Here is a 19784-nt window from a genome sequence, read left to right on the forward strand (position 1 = left end):
ATTTTTTTCCACTACAGTTGTTTTCATCCTTCAGTAATGAACCTACATTATCAGGGGCCAAACCAATGGGCTATTAGTAATGGAAAGAAAGGCAGTTCGATTTGATAGGGTATGCAGAAAGACGGAGCTGTTAAAAAATTGGAATGACTTTATGCTGATCTCTCGTTCACCTGAAGTAAACCCTGTGCAGCTCATTAAGCAATGCTGAGCTTCAGTTCTCTTTTGACCTCTGAAACACCAGCTAACAGAGCGCTCCCTTCAAAGTCCATTTAGCTGCAGTTTGAAAAGGTGATATAATGAAAAGCTCTGGGACAGCTACTCAGTTTTGTTGGATAGACTGATAATGTACTGCCGTTGTTTAAAGACATGTATTTGGCTAAAGCATGCAGGACCACTCTATGGTTACCGCTTTATGGTGTTATATGCAAAACAGAGAATTGAAAAAAATAAAATGATGAAGGAGTTGGTTGGTATTCCACTCACCCAACCAGGTGTTCATCTTTTCAGAGCTGCAATGCTCCAGTAAGGGCTGGATCAAAACATCCAAGTCTCCTTTGGGAGCTTCTTTGGTGAATTTCTGGTCAAATACACAGAACATGAAAACATAGGTGAAGAACAGCAACACACTACAACTTTAAAATTTATATATTAATTATTTTACTAAGCAGAATTTCCCAGCTTCTTTTTTTTCCTCCATATTTGTCATTTTGATGGGCACTATTGTGTGACATTTTAATAGAAATGATTAAACTGGATTTTTACATTTGAATTGAACCGTTATGAAACATTTAATTTTCAATTAAAATAAAATGGATTCAGAGCCATTAAACAAATTGTCATGAGAAATATGCAAAAGTTACAACATAATTCCAATTCAAGCAACATTAAATTTGTAAGGAGTTCTTGTTTTAATTTTAATTTTGGAAGAAATTAAATATTTTCAAACACAAAAATTGTTTTTTGAAATTTTGTTTCTGTCAAGTGGAAACTGAAATTTCACTCCAAGTAAATGATGTCACACTATTATTAGCAGCAACATCCATAATGCTTTTCTCATCTTTTAACTTGATTACTTTTTTAATTTCTCCTTGTCACCCCTTTTATTATAATTTAAGCAAGTAGGTTCACATCACAAATGCATTACATTTAAAGAAATTGTGTATTTTCTGCCACTTTAAATATCCACATAAGTGGATGATCATACCTCCACTGTGATATGTAGAGGATCCACAATCTGCCAGATCATGAGAGACAGGATGTCGATACCGAGCAGAACACCAACAGTCACGTAAAGTTTCCATGGTTCCAGGTGCTGCTGGGAAACAGGGGGGTGGTGGTCACTAAAACATCACAGTGTGGGGTCAGCAAAAGGCACAAATCCTCTCTTTCTGATTTTGTGAGGGGGGATTTATGAAGCCATAAATAGACTAGCCTAAGCTGGAAGAAAAAACAATGATCCATCACTAACTGCCAGTACAATTCAATCTACCCTCAAAGCGCTGGTTCATGACAGAAAAAGAGACTCAAAGGCCATACTGATGAGAGGGCACAGTTGTCTGATTCAGTCAATGAATAAACATGTTCCTTAATGTATTCTGCTTTAAATAAAGAAAAAAATTGTGGGAACAAGTTTAGCACTAGGAAGTGGCTATAGATTCTGTTGCATTATTCCACAAGATCAAGGCCTTCAGGTTATTCTACTAAAGAGAGAAAAAGATGTAAAGGCAGCAGTGGCATCTGATCAGATCTACACTGTTCATCCTCACTTAGCTAGAGTTACAGGAGTTATCCTTATACTATGGCTGACTCCCTTCTTTGTCTGAGTGTGTAAGTGGGCTGTGTTGAGCTTCCTGCACTATGAAATATATTTCCACTGAATCTAATCAATTCTCCAAGCATGCTAGTCCTTTTTAGCAAGCATCCCAATGTCCAGGGGCCTCATACTGGATGGAATAGTGGACCTACTTCCTGAGTATCAGTAGGAAATTGTGTTAATCTGCAGTGAACAAATTTGCAATGAAATACATCCAAATCTTTATGTTACCATAAACCAAACTATAACCAAGATCTTCCCTGAACCAAAACCAGGTCTGAGTCTAAGTTGCTCAATTTCAACTTGGCCAATACTGGCACAATCTCGCATGTAGTGGATGAGTCTCAAATACCCCCAATTGAAAGGTTTTTGTCTGATTACTCAATTAGAGACTATTGCCATGTAATTGCCACATTTATGGTTCTTTCATTGACTGTGGTTGAGGTCGCAGAGAGCGATGCAATAACTATCTCTTTATCACATAGAAACCTGGAATGCAAACTAGGGACGGGATTCATCAGCTGTGTCTTTGAACTGATAAAGTGCAGCTTACTGGCTTTACCGCAGTGACAGAAACCAACAAAACAAAATCAGCTGGTGCAGGATACACAATCAATATAATGTGCAAAGCACACAGAAACAAGCAGCGAATACAAAAACAATACAGTAAAGCAACTGATGTATAGAGGGTGTGTGTTTTCGCCTCCTTTTTTCTAAAAAACCCTTGGTTTTGTTAACAATGAGCAGTGGCCTGTTCTCTATGCAACACACTGCAAGATTGTTGATTTCGTCCTGACATGAAATCCCATTGTATGATATCCGGGCAATGATCGTGGTGTCGTCCAAGCATTGCACAAAAGAGAACCACAGTTCTCTCCAGAACAGATAAATTCTCACATTGCACAGATGGCTGATCTATCTATGTTATTTGTCTGTCATGCATTGTCATGTCTTCGACATATCTTCTTGCTAATTGCTTATTTTGCACTATTAATAAACACCATTAAAAAACCTAAACACACTGTTTGGAAATAGGGTTGTTGACTGGTGTGTGCTGGGATTGAACCAGCTACCCTCCGGTTCCCTAGCCCAATAGACTGTGGTAGTGCCCCAGGAGTTTGTCATGATTAAATACAGCCTAATACAGCCTACAGCCATAGATGTCTTGGCAGACAAGCATGCAGTGGACTTAATTATTCATTCCTGGAACATAAATCCACAGTCACATCCCCTGTCACGTTTACCTTTCTCTTATCCTTCTTCTCATCCTTCTTGGTGAAGACGGTGTGGACCCACCAGATCTTGGTGAACATACTGCCATATGCAAGGCTGAAACCAAGACCGAGCAGCCACAGGCGAAACTAGCAGATAAGAAAAGAAATGAAAGGTTGCATAATTAAATTGATTAATATATCAAAAAAATTAATAAAATCAGCTCCTCAGTCATTCTCTATCATTAAGCCATGATTGAGTTTAATAGAGTTTCATGAATGACCTTGAAATGAAAATAACCTTCTCTGAGGATTTCTTACCCTCTTCTATAATACAGCAGTGATACTGTATGTCTGTCTTTACTGTGGTGGACAACAGTAAAATAAGAGATAAGATAAAACTACAGTACATTGACCCCACACCAGGGGAAATTAAGATGTTAAAATGTTAAAAAGATTAAAATGTTACAGACAGCAATACTAGCAACAATAAAAAGGAGATGTAGAAAAAAACAAATTGACAATAAAAAGGGATAAAAAAAGGGGGAAAAAAAATCAAACATATGTACATTATATACAAAAAGAGGATAAAAAAAAATAGTGCCTTGAATATTTGAGTTATGCATGGAAGATACGGATAATAAAATACAGTGTGTTGTACTAATGCATAGTCGTAAATATGTAACACAGTGGAAAAAAGAATATACAGTATAAGCACAGTAAAAAGATATGTAATATTGCACAAGATGTTTGCACAGATGTAATGTATATTAGCAATTGCTTAACATAAATAACACAGTAGTGCAAAACAGTAGGTTTGTGACCTGAAACAACATCAACACATTTCTGTGTTTAATGATGTTAGAGTTGAACAGTCTGACAGGAATATAGGACCTGTGGTAACGTTCCTTCTTATACAACGGGTGCAGCTGTTAGGATCCGGGCTTCCTGTCTCTCCCTGGGTGCTTTTCATTTCATAAATTGGTCTCCTCGTCTCCTCCACTCGCTTCCTCTCCTCGCGTCTTAGCTCCACCCAGCGAGGACATGAAAGAGGGATGCGAGGAAGGGACGTGAGGACAGAGGAAACGAAACTCCGAAATGAAAAATCCTCGCTCCACAGCGTCAGTCCGAAGCGACGTCAATTACTGATGACGTTTGCACAGCTGTAAAAGCTGTAAAACGTGATATTATGGTCAGATCTGCAGTCAGACTGTTCTACTCCTGATTGCTATTGATGAGGTTTCAATTATATGCCGTTAGAGGCGTAACAGAGGACGGGTGTGTGGTAGATTAAACCAACAGCCTTATAGCCTTGCCTTAAAAAACCGTAATATACCAAGAATTTTCATTAATTTCTTGGTGACAGATACAATTGTTAAAAGGACACAGTTGACACAAGAATCAAGATTACATTTGTGAAGACCTGCTCCCGCCATGATTCAAACGTGTGCCACATACGACATGCCCCTTAAATAATAAAAGACTTCCGCGTAGGCTACACCGGTGTATCCTCACTCTGATCTCCTTTAGAAGCCTCCTCTCTCCTCGCTCCTCGTCTCCTTCAGGTGCATTTAAGCAATTGGAAGATCCTTCATCATGGCAGAGGGGAAACGACTTCCGGGTCGACGAAGGAGAGAGGAGACATGGAGGCACAATTCAACGTAATGAAAAGCACCCCCTGTGTGTCTCCTCTGCCCTTTTTCCCTGTGTTTGTGTCTGTCTGTTCACCCCTGTTGGCGTGGCTGGGCATCCCCTTACCTGCAGCCAGCTCCGCCCCCTGCACTCACCTTGGAAGCACACTTCCTCATTGTGTGGAGTATTTAAGAAGCATGCAGACCTCTCCTCTTTGCCGGATTATCCTCATACTCCATGTCGGTGTCTGGTCGTTTGGTTCGTAAGTACAAGTCTTTTTGTCTCCCTCTCTTGCTCAGAGATTTGTAATTTTTTGTCCATTGTTTTCCAGCCACTAAGTGTGCTGTGTTTTTCTTTGTTTCAGTGTCTGCCTGGCGCTTCCACGCGTGCCTCGTGTTATACCCGCTTCGTCGGTGCTCCTTCTGTTCATCCACTCCGTTTGAGTGCGTCTTTTGTTTGTTTATCATCCGCTCGTTGAGCACGTTTTCTGTTTCCCTTTTTTTATTAATAAATTCGCCCTTGGTTTTACACAATTCCTGTCTCTGGTCTGCATCTCTGGGTCCTAATACTTTTCGGCTATTCAGCCTTAACAGCAGCAGTCTGTTGCTGAAGGAGCTGCTTCAAGAGGACATGAAACACTCCAATTCTTATTTATTTCACACAGAATTAAGTGTGAGGGAATACGTCTGTGATTTTTTTTTTTAAGATGGAAAGTGCTTTTACATAAAATTAGAAGAGGTTTTTTTTTCGTGCTATGAACTGCTTCAGCAATAGTGCGCCGCCATGTTGTTGCGTCATTAGCTATGTCACGAGGTTGGTCGGTTGGATCAGGTTGGATACATAGCTAGCATGGCAGTACGAAGAAAGAATGGAAGAGGACGAAATTGAGCGGAATTTCGAAGCGAAGCCATCACACCTGATGGCATACGCCTTTGAGCCACTGAGGAGACAAACACCTCAAACATAGCTACAGGTTGTTTTGGAGGAAGAGCAGCTGATGGTTTCTGCAGGGAGGTGAGGGAGGTGTTGGAAGTGGACATGCTTTTATTGAAAGATTTCCGTGCCGATACCCTGGTGCGCCCCATTAACAGCAGGTAATTTAACGGTAACGTTAGTTGCTAGGCTGGAAAGGCTCGACTGATTGAAAGATCATTATGTCCAGAATACAATGTGCCCTAGCCAGCATTATAGTTCACTGGCTAATGTCCTCATCAAAATTACAGGTTAATCATACTAAGTTACTTGAGTGCCACAATTGTAAACCTGCTAGCGTGTCATTAGCCAGCCAGCTCACTGGCTAGTTATCAGAATTAGAATCAGAAAGCCTTCATTAGTCCCCCAGAGGGGAAATTTCATTTCAGTTACACTGTGGCAGGGATGGGCAGCTATATGCCAATGATGGGCCAAGAGCCTGCAGATTTCATTCCAACCAAAGACTAGGCTGGAGAATTTCACTTATCAGCTCCCTCTCTGTGGCTGACAGTCTGCTAATCGGTGGCATCTTTTGTTATATCCTCTTTGATTACAATGATAACCTGGATAGTCTCCACCTTCCTCTTGAAAGCGATGGTCCAATCCTGCTCCAGATTCACCTTGATATACTAGACTCCTTTTGAACTCTAAATCATTAAATTGATAATCAGGAGGTTCCTTCATTTTTCCTTCAGTCATGTTGGTGTGGTGCAGTCTGTATTGTTGCACTGAACCAGCAAACATTTCCAATGCTACTGTGATAGTGTTTGAAGTGGAACACTTTAAAGGATGACTATTATTTTATTTTAGTTATTGAGTTTAGTTATATTGAAATCTATTTCCTTTCCTTTTCTATTTATCTATTTCCTCAGGGGCAAAATTCATGTTTGTCATTAAGCAGTGGGAATGACTTATTATTGGCTGTTTCTTAACGAGATGGGAATTTCTAACACTGTCACACACTTTTTTGGTAGTCTATGTTTTGCTTCAGTTTTGTTCCCATTGCATGTGTCTCTAGGCACAGTTGCCACAGCATCTTTTTTGTTTTTTGTTTTTTACCAAAGATTCCTCCAAATTACACAGCAAAATACATTGTTTGAATTGCCCTCCAGCACAGTTGAAAAACATTTGTGTTTTCTGATCCAGCGCCCTGTTGGCAAGATGACATTGTTTGTATGTGTCTTTAAAAACTGCTACAAATCATAGTTGCAAAAATACTGATCTGACAACATTATGGTTAAGGTTTGGTTAAGTTTAAGCCCAAAAAACTGCTTGGTTTAAGTTAAGGAAAAATCCTGGCTGGGTAAAATCATTACTTTGTTAAGGTTACAGGACCTTGGTTGTCATGGTTAAAACAACAACCATTTGGATGAGGTTCAGGAACGGTCGCGGTCATGCTTAAAAGAAACCAATGTTGATTGTCTGTAGAATATGAGAATAGCATGGTCGTCTCTTGTGTCAAAGTCTGATGATTAGTTGGACCCACTAGACCCATCCACAATTATGATGGCCGCTCTTTGTCACTTGAATTTAAACATTAAAACAAAAGCTGTTCAGAACTCAGTTGATTGAGTTCATGTTGTGAAGAGTACAGAACAACCGGTTCTCATTCCCAACTTGTCACATTTGTATGTTTGGACAGGAACCCATGGCGTCACTTTTTGAAGCACTGGGTGCATCACTTCTGTCATTTTTCAAAGTGAAGTGTAGTCCAATAGACTTATGTAGACAGTCTGAATGCATCAAATGATGTGGTATAAAGATCAATAACAGTCAACATATGCAGGGGGTTGGGGTTGGGGTGGGGGTTGGGGTTGGGGTTTGGTCGTTGGATGGGTCAAGCACGGGACCTTCAACCAGCAGACTGTGGTTCATGCCCCGTGTGAAACCAAAAGTGAAGGTTGATTTCTGCTGTAAGTTTAGTAAAATAACGAGTAAATTAATGTATGTAAAAATTTGACAAAACTAACAAACTTATTTTTGTTCTTATCTTTTCCTAATCCTAACCAAGTAGTTTCTGGAGCCTAAACCTAACCAAAGTGCAGCTGTTTCACAGTGTTAACCAGATGTTTATTGTTGCCTTCAACAAGCTTAATTTGAAAGTCTGTACCTTAACCATAAGTTGCTAACTGGATGTTGCATACTTTGCCCTTGGAGCACTGCATGTTAAAAATGATGCTAAAGTGTTATCCAGTTCCTTAAAAACTGACTCCAAGGGGTCCTGACCAAGTGTCTGTATGTGGAGGTGAGAGTGAGAATGTGTTAAACAGATACAGTATATTAAACAGAATATTCAGCTTAACATACCAGTGAAGCCAATAGACATATTTAAAAACACACATAATATCATCATTAATAAACAAGAATGACTTAGTAACAATGGGAGATAGTTTGGCTATAAGTAAGTGAAAGTGTCACTCCCAAACTTTGCTGTGTATATCGGGGGGGGGGGGGGGGGGATTTCCTGCACATGTGCAACTCAAGACTTGCACATGTGGGAGCGGGTGAGGGTGTGTGTGTGTGTGTGTGTGTGTGGTCTCCCGGTGGCTGTAATTCAAATATATCCAAATTCGGTGGTCAATTTGATCCGAGCCGAGCTGACAACTTTGGTTGGCATCCACCCTGTGAAGGAGTTCAGAATTCGCATCCAGCCTGCAATTTTGATCAAGAATTGCATCCAGTTTGCGACCAGTCTCACTTGTTGCTTGAGTCTGAGTGTTGACAGCCCTGCACATTCCCTCAACCATGATGGGCAGCCTCTTGGTAGCCAAGTGTCCTGCCATCAACTTCCGAACTTTGCGATAAATCAGGAAGCTGCAAACTCCAGCCAGCAGAAAGCCTGTTATCATAAATCCAAATGTGTAGACATCTTCAACATCCTCAATGGAAAGGATCGACAGGCACACGATTCTCCACCTCTCCCAGGAGTCCATCGTGTATCCTGCTGCAAATGTTCCATCAGGGCAGGAGGGCTCACCTTGACCCAGTCTCTTTGTTGAGAAAATTTGGTCGATTGCATTGAGAGACCAGCTAATCAAATCCATGATTTTAGGTTTTTGGAGAGAATGCAGAGAGAGGCTCCAATAGATCAGACACAGACAGCACAAGACAAAGAGCAGCAGCAGGGCAGATAAGGGCAGGGAGGGAGCGAGAGAAAAAGCGTCTGTCTTCGTTGAGAGCCAGAAGAAGAGTTAGTTTACTTGTGTAGCCGTAATGCCTCAGCGAACTCATGTAGCGTAATGCCACACACTAACTAGCTAGTGAACCGGCTGGCTAATGTCACACCAGTAAGTTTACCAATGTGGTAACGTTAGGTTTATTGTGGCGTTACCTTCTCCTCCTTGAACTGCCACCTTATCGTGGTGGAGGAGTTTGAGTACCCGAATGATCCTAGAGGCTATGTTGTCCGGGGTTTAATGCCCCTGGTAGGGTCTCCCAAGGCAAACAGGTTCTAGGTGACGGGTCAGACTAAGAGCAGCTCAAAAAGCTTCTTATGAAAGAAATTAAATCAAGGAAGTGTACGTCGCCCGGATTGGCGTCACCGGGGCCCCGCCCTGGAGCCAGGCCTGGGGTTGGGGCTCGCAGGCTAGCGCCTGGTGGCCGGGTCTTTGCCCATGGGACCCGGCCGGGCACAGCCTGAAGGAGCGACGTGGACCCGCCTTCCGACTGGGGATATTGTCGGGCGGTGGAAGGAATATTTTGAGGATCTCCTCAATCCCTTTGTGACTGGGGACTTGGAGGTCGATTCATTCATCACTGGGGCTGAAGTCACTGAGGCAGTTCGCAAGCTCCTCGGTGGCAAAGCACCGGGGGTGGATGAGATCCGCCCTGAGTACCTCAAGTCTCTGGATGTTGTAGGACTGTCTTGGTTGACACGCCTCTGCAGCATCGCGTGGCAGACGGGGACAGTGCCTCTGGACTGGCAGACTGGGGTGGTGGTCCCTCCTTTTAAAAAGGGGGACCGGAGGGTGTGTTCCAACTATCGGGGGATCACACTCCTCAGCCTCCCTGGGAAAGTCTATTCCAGGGTACTGGAGAGGAGAATCCGGCCGATAGTTGAACCTCGGTTTCAGGAGGAACAATGCGGTTTTCGTCCTGGCCGTGGAACACTGGACCAGCTCTATACACTCCGCAGGGTGCTTGAGGGTTCATGGGAGTTTGCCCAACCAGTCCACATGTGCTTTGTGGACTTGGAGAAGGCATTCGACTGTGTCCCTCGCGTCATTCTGTGGGAGGTGCTCCAGGAGTATGGGGTTGGAGGCCCTCTGTTGAGGGCTGTACAGTCCCTGTAGTAATGCGGTCACTGTACCGGTCTGTCGTGGTGAAGAAGGAGCTGAGCCGAAAGGCGAAGCTCTCGATTTACCGGTCAATCTACGTTCCTACCCTCACCTATGGTCATGACCGAAAGAACGAGGTCAACGACGATATAAGCGGCTGAAATGAGTTTCCTCCGCAGGGTGGCGGGGTGCTCCCTTAGAGATAGGGTGAGGAGCTCTGTCACCCGGGAGGAGCTCAGAGTAGAGTCGCTGCTCCTCCGCATCGAGAGGAGTCCGCTGAGGTGGCTCGGGCATCTCTATCGGATGCCCCCTGGACGCCTCCCTAGGGAGGTGTTCCAGGCATGTCCCACCGGGAGGAGGCCCCGGGGAAGACCCAGGACACGCTGGGGTGACTATGTCACTCGGCTGGCCTGGGAATGCCTCGGGATCCCCCCGGAAGAGCTGGAGGAAGTGTCCAGGGAGAGGGAAGTCTGGGCGTCCCTGCTCAGACTGCTCCCCCCGCAACCCGGCCCCGGATAAGCGGAAGAGAATGGATGGATGGATGGCGTTACCTTGCTAGCGCCACATTAGTAAACAAATTAACTTACTAGCTAAAAAGAGCATAAGCTAGCTAACCTTAGCTTGTCTCATCCCTCTAGGATGAGGAAGCGCACCTGTGGGTTTTTTTCATATGATACTACAGGTACTACTACTTGTGTACTTGGCAGCGTTGAATCAACTACGTGGACGGCAGATTGGAAATGTGGATCCTGTGGCTGCAGATGATGTGATGGTTGAGGCCATGAGGCATTGTACACTGATCACAGACTGAGTGGGTCTCTAACTATTTGTGAATTTCGCAAGAGATTTAACATGGATTGAAAATAGTTTTTAACTGTTTTTTAATGTGTATGGGAAAAATAAGTAATCTAGAATCTTGAATGAGTGTTTTATTAATTGTATGAATTGATTGTTTGATGTTTATTATTGTAGAAAATGAAGTGAAATTATCATTATAGTTATGATGTAATAACTATGCCACAGTATTTTTTTTAAGCCGGCCATCAGTGGAAAAATGTGTTGCGATAGTTCTTACTAATAGATGGTGTCGTCCGCGCGCAAACCGCACGCACACAGGACGGTGCATGCTCTAGCCACTGCAGTCAGTTTCCGTTTTAATGACCTAAATGTATGACTACAGTTTGACAGTTGTGCATAGTACTAGCGATCTCCACCAGCTAACCTGTCTCTCTCTGCTCTGCCACAACGACATGGTGTTGTGCTCTTGCCTTACGGCACACAGCCGCCTCTTTGCTGCCGCTGGACTGTGTCGGGCGGTCTGAGGACCCTACACTGTAAGATGAAAAATCAATCACAGATGGAGCAGCTTCTGGCTTTAACCTGTTTGTTTTATGAGTCACCAGGACACCTGATTCAAAAGCCTTCTCTTCAATGTAGTCCTCATTTACAAAGGGCTCGCTGCAAACCCTAGCTGCAGGACTGAGAGGGGGACTCTGGCGTTTGAGAGCAGCTAGCCAGCGACGGAGAACTGATTGCCGCTTTAGTGGCAAAATATGAAAATGTATAGTCTTGCCTTGGGTTTTTACTCTGTAGAATTCATTGCTACAGCCTACGAAAATGACCTCCCTTGCAGTTCTTCTTTCTTTGTGGTTCCATTTTGTCACTGTTGTCACCAGTGGAGTATTGAAAGACCTCAATCCGACCAACCTCGTGACGTCACGTTCTATGCCAAGACAATATGGCTGCGCCCTTGTTTGACAACATAAACTTTGGGAGTTAATTTCTTTTCTTACAACTTATTAACAATGTTAGGCATTGGCTAATATTTTAGTGTGGAAAACCTTGCATCAATTTTTGTAAACTTTGTTAAGTGTTTCCTGTCCCCTTTAAGACCCTCACCATCTCATGCAGGGAGTTAGAGGGGTTGTCCATGATTGATGTCCTCACACCCACCTCCTTGATGGTGTCCAGAGGGCAATCCAGGTCAGAGCCAGCTCTCCTGACCAGTTTGCTAAGTCTTTTTCTGTCACTCTCAGAGCTGCACAGCCCCAGTAGACCAATTTGTAGAAAGTTGCAGATACCTCCAAAGTGTCATAAAATCTTCTGAACAGTGTCCTACACATTCCAGAGGACATGAGCAAATACAATTGACTTTGGCTGTTCTTATAGAGGACATCTGTGTCTTTGTCCAGTCCACGTTGAGATGAACACCCAGGTATTTTTACAAGCCCATGATCTCAGTGTCCAAACCCTGGATATTCACTGATGTAGACTGTGGGTCTTCTGTTGAGTGAGGTGAGGGAGGGGTATGTAGTCATTGATGTGAAGTGGAGGAGGATCAAGTGGTGTGAGGAAGGTGCTGCTGGTGTCAGGGATGCTCCAGGGGGGAAGGAGGGCATATGGTGTAACGGGCTTGTGGAGGACCCAATTGCAGTGCCGGCTGATTTACAGGGAATACAGGGAAATGGACAACTGGGGTAACACTGTGCCATGCTGAGCAGAGAACCGGCTCAGACGGAGTTACTGTGATGAGAGTGGATCAAACGTGGAAATCGCTGACAGATTTCGGCATGGTCGAAACCACTCTCGGAGGAGGAATATGCTCTTTAACGCCACCAAAGTGGTGAGATCTACACACCCGCAGACACAGGGATTTGACAGGCGGAGTAGTCAGGAACAGATGAGGTCGAATACTGGAGATCAGGTTGGCAAGGAACGCTGGAAAGTCTGGCATGATGCATAGACAATCTGGCAACCATAAAGAATGACAGCACTGTTTAAATACCCTCCTGATGAGTCTGATAGGCTAGTTTATGTAGTCTGTGATACAGGTTGTTAAACTGTAAATGTCCTCCCCATGTGGGCTGCATACTTGTCAGTCAGTGGTGTTAAAGCAGTTCCTCAGTGCAATACTGGTCTCCTCAGATACCTTATGGCTGGTGCTTGTTCATTTAACAAAGTATGTTGACAGGGAGCAGGCTGTAATCGGGTTGTGAGCAGCCAAATAGGGAAATGGGTGAAGAACTGTAAACGTCCTTTGTGTTAGCATACAGTAAGTCCAATGGTCAATTATCTCTGGTGTGGCATTTAACATACTGGGTGAAGATGAGGAGAATGGAAGACAGGGAAGCATGATTGAAGTAACCAGAGGTGAGGAGGAGGGACTGGGGGTGTGATGTCTGCAGCTGTGAAACCATAATGTGTAGAAGCCTGCATGCTGCTGCAGCATCAGCCAACGGGGGAATGTACACCCTTATCGCAATGACGTGCAAGAACTCCCTCATGGGTTAATATGGCGGAATGCTAACAGCTAGCAGTTCTATGTCTCTCATGCAACGTTGCTCCTTTACACTGATATGCCCTGGGTTACACCATCTGTTGTTCACAAACATCACTATGCCGCCACCTTTCCTCTTACCCCTCTCCATTGCTCTTGGGTCCACTCTCAGCAGTTAAAATCTGTGCAGAGTAACACATGCGTCCAGAGTGAGTTTATTAAGCCACGTCTCCGTAAACACAGAATGCTACATCTCACGTTCCCAATAAAAAGAGATGGTATCAGTAGTTTATACTGTCTTTTTTTCTCACGGCCCTTTGCTCCAACTCTGCATCCCCTCTTCCCTCTCAGCTGACAACAACTAAAACTACAGAATGGTGCTGGGGTATAAACTAAAGATTCTCACAGCCATATTTTGAAGGCATTTGTTTGTCTCCAATCTATTTTTTGGGTTTGTGTGTGTAACTACAGCCAGTAATCCATCCATCCATCCATTTTCTATACCGCCTATCCCTTTCGGGGTTGCGGGGGGGGCCGGAGCCTATCCCAACAGAGAGGCAGGGTACACCCTGGACCGGTCACCAGTCGATCGCAGGGCAGCACAGAAGACAAACAACCATTCACACTCACACCTAGGGGCAATTAACCTAATGAGCATGTTTTTTGGTCTGTGGGAGGAAGCCGGAGTACCTGGAGAGAAGAACATGTAAACTTCACACAGAAAGACCCGGGGGGATGTAGTCTCTGGGGATCGAACCGGCAACCTTTTTGCTGTGAGGCACGCGCACTACCTGCTGCGCCGCCGTGCTGACCAGTAATCCATAATGATGATAATATGTTCTCAAAGGGAACATACCAATTATGCCACCTAGATTTGATCACCCATCTGCCACTCCCCCTGTCCAGCACTCCCTGCTGCACTCACAACCTCCAGCACGCAGTACTGCTGTTCAAATATGTCCCTCACAACAGACCAGGTGAGAAAAGAACTCAGGATCAAGGCGAGAAAGGCTGCAGATTTGGATGACATCAGCTCAAGGCCTACCGTACATTCATTAAAGTTTGGACTGTCTGTGGGCTTCAAAGGCTACTGTTTGTCTATCAACCTGGCATTGGGGTGGATTTCTACTTGAAATAAGTAAAATGTGGCTCCTGACATACAATAGAGGCAAATACATGGGGGGGGGGGGGGGGGGGGGGGAATCTACAAACAAAAACGAAACCAAAAAGGTCTGGTATTGTCTCACTGGTGGTTGTTTGCCCCAGTTGCAGAAACAACTTACCAATCAGAATTTTGTAGACAGGATTGAGAATAGGGGCATCATCTTCCTAGACAAGTAGCTATCTTTACAGCTACATCCATGAAAGTACCAGCAGAAAAATTATCACAAAAAAGTACAATAACAATTCAAGTTGCACACCAGACATATCTATGAGATTTGCTGAGTATATTCGTGCCCTGCAGAGGATGATTTTCCAACAAAATTCTTAATAGACATCAAAATCCTCTCTCTTTGCACTTAAGGTCTAGTAAATTGGCCCTCAGGACAAACAATTTTAGACCCAGTGAAAACTTAGCAGGCTGTTCCAGGTCTGTTTCATCCAAGACCTTCATACTTTTGGGCATATTATAATTGTGGATACTGGGGACCTCAATCGGGTATTTATTCTTACTTTCTTTAAAGGAATAGTTCAACATTTTAGGAAATAAATGCCACTCATTTGCTTCCTTCCAAAAGTGACATGAGAAGGTCAGTATCAATCTGTCGCCTGTGTGTTCCATAAGGTGGGGATGTGGTTAGTATAGCTTGGTATAAAGACTAGTAGTAGCAGAAAAAAGAATAACTTGTATTTTTCTTCCTTTTTTTTATAGATTGTGGAATATATGTTTTCCTGAATTGTTTTTTGTTATGAACTTGTGAAAGTTGATCGCATGTTTTTTCTATCAGACCAAGAAAGCTACAGAAACAGTTTGTCATTTTGCCCAATGCAGGGGAGAACAACTTCTGGCTCTGTCCAAAGGTGAAAAGTACACCTACCAACAACTCTTAGGCTCACTAATTAACACTCTGTTGTATAAACAACCATTTGCACTTTAAGGGTGAGGTAGTGGAGAGTTATACTAAGAAGTGAGTGAATACTAAACTGAGTGTCATAGGTGGCCAGAAACACTACTCCACTGGAATGCTCGTGTTGCTCTGTGTCTGTTGGATGTGGCAATTGAACAGTAACAGATTAGGAAACAGCTTGAAATGTATATCAACAGTGTATCTGGGCTTTCTTTTTTATATAATATTAGAATTGGCTGTGTTATGAAAATTGTTTAATAAGCAAGAAGTTTTATACATCTGAACTCCTTTTTCCATTGAACAATCCAACCAACAACTGGTCATGACTTCTACACATGACCTCACTCATGTGAGAAGACAGCTCAGTTTACCATTCTCCTTGACAAAGCATCTACATCAGGGTGCTGGCTGGAGTGAATGTAAAAACACTTTTGGTAATGAAAAAATATGATGTTGTGACTCCCTCAATACAATCAGGTCAGACATACAACTATATGAGTTCACATTTCAGCAGATCTATCTTCATGACAACTGGAAAAAAAAACTGCCAGTGAAGGCCATGTGATATGCTTAAAACAAAAGCTGGAAAGTGGACCTTAAGTTCGGATTGTTTCATTAGACTACTACTGGTAATCTGTCATGACCAACCGTCATCATTAAACATTAATTGACTTCCCATGGCAAACTAATATTCAGTTTAAGCTGTTTTTAAGTATGGAATTATATCATAGTCTTTGGAGCAACTTTCAGATTGTACCTGGCAGACGACAGGGAACTGCCTCCTGTGGACATGAAGGCCATCGATGCCCAGAGGGAAGACAGCAGCCAAAGCCATCATGCAGCCCACTGCTGTCATGTTGTTGAGGTATGGCTGAGAGTTCTGAATGTACCTGGACCAAAAGTAGAAATAGATACATTCATGGAAATAACCATAAACATGTAGATAATCAGAAACAAACATCAACAAAGGACTCATACCGTAGTATGGTATAGTCTGAAAGATAAAACTCATTCATACAGGAAATATGGATCTAGAATATATATGCAGACTTATTGTTTTTGAGATTTGGTCCTCAACGCAACAAGTTATTCAGATGTATCATTATCTTTTATCTTACACAACTGAAAATTCAGGTACGTTCACCTGTACTTTAATGGATGGCTCATTTGCTTTCATCTATTTAATGTCAACTGAAACAAACATCTTCAACTTACTGTTGAATTAAAGTGGTTTCATGTCTTACACTTCAACTGACATTTTATATAATGTCAGTGCTTCCATACCAACTGACACCTCAACAGTTCATGGTACAGACCACTTAACTGTCTCCAGCACTTCATTGTATACACACACACACACACACACACACACACACACACACACACACACACACACACACACACACACACACACACACACGCACACACACACACACACACACACACACAGTATGTGTGTGGGTCGAAATGTGGATGTCCGTGCTTTATGAATTACCACAAATAATTTTTCCCTCAAAGTAATATCCCTAAAATTATTCAACCATTGTCTTAGTGATGGTGGCTCAGGGGAGAACCATAAGTATATTTTGTTCATCTTGGTGGCAATATGATTTTCCGAAAAGTTAAACTGGTGTTATTACTGAGTGAGGACCCGTGAATAGACACAAGGTAGGCTGTTGAGGAATTGGAACATTCACAATATTTTCATTTAGCCAAATTAGACCAGATATCAGACATAGAATGGCATTGACAGAAAACATGAAGATATGTACCCACAGTATTATGGCAAAATTCATTAAAGTTTGGACTGTGAGCTTCATTTTGAAATGCCTGTATGGTATGGTATAAAATTTAGGTACAAACTTGTGCATAAGCTTATGTGCTGGATTTTTGATTAAATAAATATGTTAATAGTCAAGTTCAAGGCCTTGCCGCTCAAGGTCTTGATTCTAGGACTCAATCACCCCCAGAAGTTTGGCATTTTTTGAGATTAAATCATAAATAAATTGTCTACACTAACCCAGCAGATGTTAGAGGGTTAACCCAAGTGCTAAGTGGATAAAAGGATAAAGCCAAATTCCAGGGAATTCCATGGGCACAGATTCCTGATCTCAAATGCAGGTACAGGAATAACATTCTCTGAACTTCTGGAAATGAGAATAATCAATTTCTTATGGATTCCCCCAGAGGCAGAACTATTGTTGAAATATGGAATCTATATTAAATTGTAATTATACCACATTGGACAATGGTTATGCCGCCCATTGATTGGATGCGAGACTCCAGTTCCTTTCACTGATGTTTATTAGCACAACACCCTAGAACTAAATGTTCAAGTAGACAAAATAAAACAGTTATTGCAATTCTTTATTACTAAAGAAATAACACGGCTTAGCACCGTAGCTAATACCGATAAGAATGCATGGAGCAACACTAACCACTTTAGCCTGCTCCTCAATCAATGGCAGAGTCATTCCCCAGTGGCAGTCTTCACAGTCAAAATACATTATTCTTCAGAAACCTCATAACTTCATTCACAGTTCACAAAATGTGGAGTGACAGACAAAAAGGGTGGAGCTGAACTAGCACATGTCATCGCTACAGGTGGCCCTTGGTCTCTGTGGGAAGCTTACGGAGCTACCAGACGCTACTTCCTGTTTTTTACTTATTTCAAAATAAAAGCATGTATTTCAAAATAAATTCAAAAACGGCTGCATTTACACTCCCACCATCACACAATGTGTGATTCACAATGGAAATTGACAGTATTAATAGAACCTTGTGTAGCAGAACTGGCCTCTAACTGACCCTCTCTTACCCTCTCTGCATTCCTTCAGGAGAAATGGAGTTGTAAAGCATCCCAACTTACAAGAACTATTGACCATTTGAACTGTTTACAGGGAAGGTGCTAATTTCAGAGACAAGATGTCTGGACAAGAGACATCTCCTCCATGTTTTCTTTCCAGGGAAGCCAGGGACACAGACACCTCAACATCAAAGGTGGCCTTCTCCTCACCTTCTCCTCACTATGTTTCTCATGGCAATGCTAATTCTCTCCTGATAGCCCCAAGAGAGATCAAGACAATAAAAATGTCTGGAGGGACAAATGCCAGGCTCCAGAGGAACCTCCAAAAACCAGATAATGCTGATGGGTTGTAAATTGGACATTCTTGAAGCAACTGTGGTATATGCTTGTGTGCTTTTTCTCAATACTCCAGGATAACCAAACTTCTATGTTAAACTTAACTTTTGATGTTTTCACCCTACAGGACTCATTGTACGCATAATATTGGTGTTTTCCCAGTATCTCTAACCTGAAGTATGACAAAGTTGTGATTTTAACTGTTTTATAAAGTTTGTCTGAATTGTCACCGTAAAACCATACTGCCATCCAGAAGTTCCTAACCGTCAGAATGAATATGCTTGACTTGGCACATTTATCGATAAGTAACCGTAATCGTGATAATCATTTTTGGCAAATATAGTCTGCCTTCCTTATTCCTGTATCTTTATTTTTGTATTAGTTATATATTGAATCATTATACCTGTTGGGATAAAACTGTACCATGATTATCATTTAATGTTGTCACCCAACCATAGAAAGTGTCTAATGCATGCTGTGAACAATGTTGAAATGTCATTGAAAATTTGTCATTGAAATTATATGTGATTGACCATAGTGAGAAGCAGATGAGCCCCTCGTATGAATCATTGATTAAGTCAGCTCCTTGAGGCGATCGCGCGTCACAAACCGTCTCACGTGATTCGATGGCCTGCTTTTTCGACATGCCCCGGAGCGACCTTTAAAAACTGCGTGTAGTGCGCGTTACTCAGTCAGAGTTAGTTAGTTAGTTAGTTAGTTAGTAGATCTTTTGTTTTCTTCTTTCTACGTCTAGTTACTCTCAGCTGAGTTCTTTTTCTTACTCTTTGTCTTAAGTTTTGCACAGTCGTTTTGCTCTTTAAGTTTTTCGTCTTCGAGCTACTCAAAGCCATTCCGAGTAGCGTAAATTATCTTCAGAAGACGTATTCTTATAATTTGCCGTAAGCTTTAAAGTTAACTTTCTATTTAGCCAAACGTTTTGTTTTTAACATCAGTAAATTTAGGCAAGTAATACTAATTTTGTAGCCTTCTTCGACCGACCATCGAAGAGACTCTTAATTTGTACTATCAGTCTAAAATAATCCGTCACGGACTCAACCGAACCAAACCCTGCAGCCAGCTGTTGATCCTTGGTCCGGTTAACAACCATCCGGAGCAGTCCCTCATCTGTAACCGACACCGCAGAACCAGTTTCAGAGACGCCCCGTTCAGCATCAGCTCTTCACCTTGGTGCCTGGGCCTTCCACTAGACCACCAAGCAGATCGAGCCACGGACGAACACCTGGAACGTCTTCGAGTTAGTTCGGAGCAGAGCACGACGGGACACCAGCAATCAAGTAGGCACGCTAAGCGGGTTTTTAATAAGAGTTGGTCCGTGAGGTTAAGAGACGGTCAATTTGTCCAAATTCTCTCCATTAATCGTTTATTCCCTT

At 42.6% G+C, this 19784-nt stretch overlaps 1 protein-coding gene across 3 annotated transcripts in view; it reads right to left on the reverse strand.

The window, feature by feature from the left end:
• Window positions 1-19784, reverse strand: part of gabbr1b (gamma-aminobutyric acid (GABA) B receptor, 1b) — a 248522-nt gene that overhangs the window by 41093 nt on the left and 187645 nt on the right. For 2 of the 3 annotated variants that reach the window (XM_070984005.1, XM_070984004.1), the window contains exons 11-14: window positions 16009-16141; window positions 3058-3174; window positions 1205-1315; window positions 484-577 (exon numbers count right to left, since the gene is read on the reverse strand). In XM_070984005.1, coding sequence (XP_070840106.1) covers window positions 484-577; window positions 1205-1315; window positions 3058-3174; window positions 16009-16141 — 455 coding nt within the window. The remainder of the gene's footprint in view (window positions 1-483; window positions 578-1204; window positions 1316-3057; window positions 3175-16008; window positions 16142-19784) is intronic. The other variant, XM_070984003.1, reaches the window with a different exon arrangement.

Source organism: Chaetodon trifascialis, chromosome 17, assembly GCF_039877785.1.
Source record: "Chaetodon trifascialis isolate fChaTrf1 chromosome 17, fChaTrf1.hap1, whole genome shotgun sequence".
In the NCBI taxonomy this organism is placed as follows: Eukaryota; Metazoa; Chordata; class Actinopteri; order Chaetodontiformes; family Chaetodontidae; genus Chaetodon; species Chaetodon trifascialis.